The following is a 4094-nucleotide window of genomic DNA, read 5'->3' as shown; positions in this document are numbered from 1 at the left end:
AAAAAAAAAAGAGAAACATTCGTCATTACTGTGGCAGTGGACGAGGACGGAGCCGTGGTGGTGGCAGTGGTGGTGACGGTGTTGTTGTTGTAGTAGCGAGCGTGTGGGTGAAAAGGTCTGGCCGCAGGAAAACCCATGAGCGGCGTCTTGATGGCCATGCCCATGGGAACTGGTCCCAGCAGAGACGACCTGGTGCCAGGTGTGAAGAACTGACGGAACTGTTGCCCCCCCATTCCAAAGCCCCGCATGTTACCTGGACAGATGGAGAACAACACGAGAGGTGATAACGCTCTTGTAGTACATTTAAGGAAATCATTTATTTAAAACAAGTATAGCAATATAAATAGTTGACTACAATGACAACGGTTACCCTGCATTTGTTGCATCAGTATCGCACCCTGCAGCATAGGGTTGGGGGCAATAATTGTGGTCTGTGTAGCCTGGCACAGGTTGACCATCCGGGGTGGAGGTGCAGTCTGAGCCGAGACGGCGATTGCTCTGTGCGGCAAGTAGAAAAACATAAAATAAGAACAAAATCCTAATAATAATAATCATGATAATAAACTCATAATAATATGTATCTCAATAAATCTGTGAGAAAGCCGTCAGACTTTGACTTCTGTCTGATTCTCAAAGTTTTGTTTTTTTTTCTCATGGCGACACACCCACCACGCACCATAAATAAATCAACTCTTGACATAGAACAATGAAATGAGGAGCAGAAGAATCTGGTGAATGACAGAGACATAATCAAGTCACCGGTGGCTTTGACGTCAGCGTTGCATTACAGGACGACGTCCCTTTGTGTCGACTCGGAGGGTTCAAGTGGTTTATTAGAAATCATTGTTCAGTACGCCTGAGAAAAACCAGCGTTCTCAGAGGAACTATAATTAACTATATGAAGCCATGCCAAATCACGGCTTTTTCAAACTGTAAAAATTGAAAGAGAGGAAAATGTTTATACGTCATATAAAACTATAAGAGATGCTTTACATGGTTCCACTTTTCTTATTTTCAAAATGACATCAAGGTCTAATCACCTTGATAAACAAACTGGCTTAAACAGATAGAAACCAAAATTAATCTGATCACATCTGCTGATCTGGGAACAGTAACACACACACATCACATCTGCTGATCTGGGAACAGTAAAACTGACACACACACACATACATAATTAATAGTCAACAAATCAGCAGTTCACAACACACCATATCTTATTAATGTACTACAGACAGCACACAAACACAGACTGTACAGTAAAATGATCAAAAAACAAAATATATTTGTTTATAGGAACTGGGACAGAGCTACAGAAATGTTTTTTTAATAGAAAGAATAGTTGATCTACTCAAACTAAAAACAATCCTCATTGTCTTAATATGACTCATTTTGTTTTTTAAAGTTATTTTTATTGCTGTTTTTTGGTTAATTGAAATGATGGAAATTATAATTTTAATTTATTTAATTTTCACTGTGAAACTGTGCGTCGGTATTTAAAAAACCCTAAAGTTATGCATGCAAAAGAAACACTGGCAAATAATTTAAATATTTGGGTAAAACCACACTTTTAGTTACATTAGATTATGTGGTGGAGTTACATATTGTTTTTGACTTGTTGTTGTTGTTGTTAACTGAAGGATAAATAAAATGTTAATCCCCGATGACTCGGTGACAACATAAAAAAATGTCACATCATATTTCAGTTCTCTCTTCGACTCTGGTCACGTATGTTACCCTAAAGGCCATGTCAGATCCGCGGGCTCAAGTCGACGTGCTTACCGCTGTGTCTGGTGGTGGTGATGGGCGACATGGTGAGCCGGAGGAGGCTGAGGTGGAGGAGGAGGCGGAGGCTGCTGCTGCTGGAAAAGTTGTTGTAGCTGCCGCAGGTGTTGGTGGAACTGCTGCTGCTGTTGCTGCTGTTGTTGATGGATGTGCGGGTTAAACATGACGAGAAAAGGATTTCCGTCGTTGAGGAGCCAATGTTCGGACAATTGTCAGAGAACGAAGGCCCTGGTTGGGGGGAGGAAACACACACACGACTAGTGTTAGTGTTCGTGTTCAGATCAACACCTCCTCCGGCAGGCGTACATTCAACAGCTGTTTCCCCCTCTTCTTTTTGTCTCGCCAACACACCGGTTTAGTGATGACAACTTGCCATTGTTAGCACACGAGCTAACATCCTTCTACATTTGTTTACATGTACGACACACGTTTTTTTCCCACCCAATTCACAAACTTCATTCAGTAATTCTAATGTTCATTATGTGTAAGAGGTATACGTGTTGTTAATAAATAAATAAATAAAAGTAAAACATTTTTGAAACGACAAATGTATAAATATTGTCACCTGTCGCGAGAGAGCAGAGCCAGCCGGTTAGCTTAGCATAGCTAACGCAGATAAAAATCAGCAGCGTCGCTTCTTCAGTTGTTTATTACACTTTATTATCGACCTCGTAATAAAGTTCTTACTTTTTGTTCCAAAGAGAGAGAGAGACAGAGAGAACTACGGTCGACACGGTCCAGTTGCTACTCCAGGAGATGCAGCTCTGCGTAGGGAAGGAGATGAACAACCTGCATGTCCCTGTGGAGAGAATGTCTGGTAACCTGCCGCCACCTGGTGGTTGTCTGGTGAAAATGTTGCAACTCTCCGTTGTGTTGTATGATGTTGTAATGTATGATGATACATTATACGTTATTTGCAATGTATGTGTTTTTTTAATTTTTGGTATTTTTTGTGTTTGTGGCTTTTTACAGTTATGTTTGTGGTTTGTTTGTGGCTTTTTACTTTGCTCTTTTTTGAAATGGCAAAATTTATTTTTTATTATAAAATGAGTGTCGACCTTACCGGCCTGATTTCTGATAGTTTTCGCCTATTTTGTAATTTTTTTATTTATTAATTTTAACCCTTTATTCCTTGTTCAGCACTATTGGGGAAAAGGGGCCAATATTGCCACCAAGTGGTAAGATTGAGGAACTGCAGGAATCTCCTCTGAGATCCTCCTTCCCCCTTTTTATCCACGGCGGGGCTCGGTGGAGAGTAGTGTTCATGTCCTGGAGGAGGTGATCTGACACAGCGACGAGGAGGTGGAGGAGACGCAGTTTATAAAGGAGGAGGGGAAACACACGTAAACTGCTCTGCAACAAGAAGGACAGAAGGAGAGCTTTAAAAAAATAAACCACTGAAGCGGAAAACAGTCTCACTGCACCGCGGAGATGGGGAACCGGGGGATGGAGGATCTGATTCCTCTGGTGAACCGCATGCAGGATGCTTTCTCCGCCATCGGCCAGAACGCAAACCTGGACCTGCCGCAGATTGCAGTGGTGGGCGGCCAGAGTGCGGGGAAGAGCTCCGTGCTGGAGAACTTCGTGGGGAAGTAAGTAGCTTTTCCTCCCAGGCTGCTGCTGCTGCTGCTGCTGTGCCTGTATATCGGTGCGTCATACGAAGCGGCTGCTCTTACAGCAGCCAACCATCCCCCCCAGAATCTTCTCCATCAGCAGGTTCACATCCGGCACCTCACACATCCCGTCAGTGACCATCAAATCGATCACATTTCAGCAGCAGAGACTCCTCTTTGGTCCAAAGCTCCACTGAGGCTAGAAGATTAATTTGTTAGGCCTGACACAAATCCTGGGTAAAGTTCTTGTGCTCTCCACGACATGTGTAGTAGTGGGGGCTGCAGGAGATGAAGCACTTCTGCGGCTTCCCTCAGAACGGATGGGTTTAAAGGTGGGATTTGTTTTGTCTGTAACACAAACACAGACACAGACCGTGGCTCTGCCGTGTCTGTTGTTGTTGTCTCTGCTTCTTAACAACCTGGGGTAAAAAAAAACAACCCAGGATGTCCATGATGACAGAACACATGACAAACTACAGCAAAGAAATGGAAAAACCAGATCCTTGCTGTTGCAGTGCCATCTTGCAGAGAATGTGTGTGTGTGTGTGAGTGTGTGTGTGTGTGTGTCCACCTGAGCTTTGAGCCCTTCCAGCTCAGCTCATCCATCTGTCTGCTCTAAGTGAAGCTTACCTGACGCAGACAACAACACGGGTGTCACCAGCGCCACCGTCTGCTGGCTCTGTTTGTTTGCTTGTT

General features: G+C 43.5%; 2 protein-coding genes across 6 annotated transcripts in view; one reads left to right on the top strand and one right to left on the bottom strand.

Moving 5' to 3' along the window:
* The window catches only part of ciz1a (cdkn1a interacting zinc finger protein 1a), a 9037-nt gene extending 6417 nt beyond the window's left edge, over positions 1 to 2620 (bottom strand). The window contains exons 1-4 of one of the 2 annotated variants that reach the window (XM_008325995.3): positions 2473 to 2620; positions 1783 to 2013; positions 371 to 498; positions 30 to 253 (exon numbers count right to left, since the gene is read on the bottom strand). In XM_008325995.3, the coding sequence (XP_008324217.1) occupies positions 30 to 253; positions 371 to 498; positions 1783 to 1949 (519 nt within the window). In that variant the 5' untranslated portion in view covers positions 1950 to 2013; positions 2473 to 2620. Of the gene's footprint in view, positions 1 to 29; positions 254 to 370; positions 499 to 1782; positions 2014 to 2350 lie in introns of both variants that reach the window. The other variant, XM_008325996.3, reaches the window with a different exon arrangement.
* Positions 2621 to 2748: 128 nt separating this feature from the next.
* The window catches only part of dnm1a (dynamin 1a), a 44747-nt gene continuing 43401 nt past the window's right edge, over positions 2749 to 4094 (top strand). For 2 of the 4 annotated variants that reach the window (XM_008325992.3, XM_008325993.3), the window contains exon 1: positions 2749 to 3377. In XM_008325992.3, the coding sequence (XP_008324214.1) occupies positions 3217 to 3377 (161 nt within the window). In that variant the 5' untranslated portion in view covers positions 2749 to 3216. The remainder of the gene's footprint in view (positions 3378 to 4094) is intronic. The other 2 variants (XM_017038801.2, XM_017038802.2) reach the window with 2 other exon arrangements.

This window comes from Cynoglossus semilaevis, chromosome 14 (genome assembly GCF_000523025.1).
Source record: "Cynoglossus semilaevis isolate Cse_v1.0 chromosome 14, Cse_v1.0, whole genome shotgun sequence".
In the NCBI taxonomy this organism is placed as follows: Eukaryota; Metazoa; Chordata; class Actinopteri; order Pleuronectiformes; family Cynoglossidae; genus Cynoglossus; species Cynoglossus semilaevis.
The sequence above is the reverse complement of the archived record's forward strand: the minus strand, read 5'-3'. Positions and strand labels throughout refer to the sequence as shown.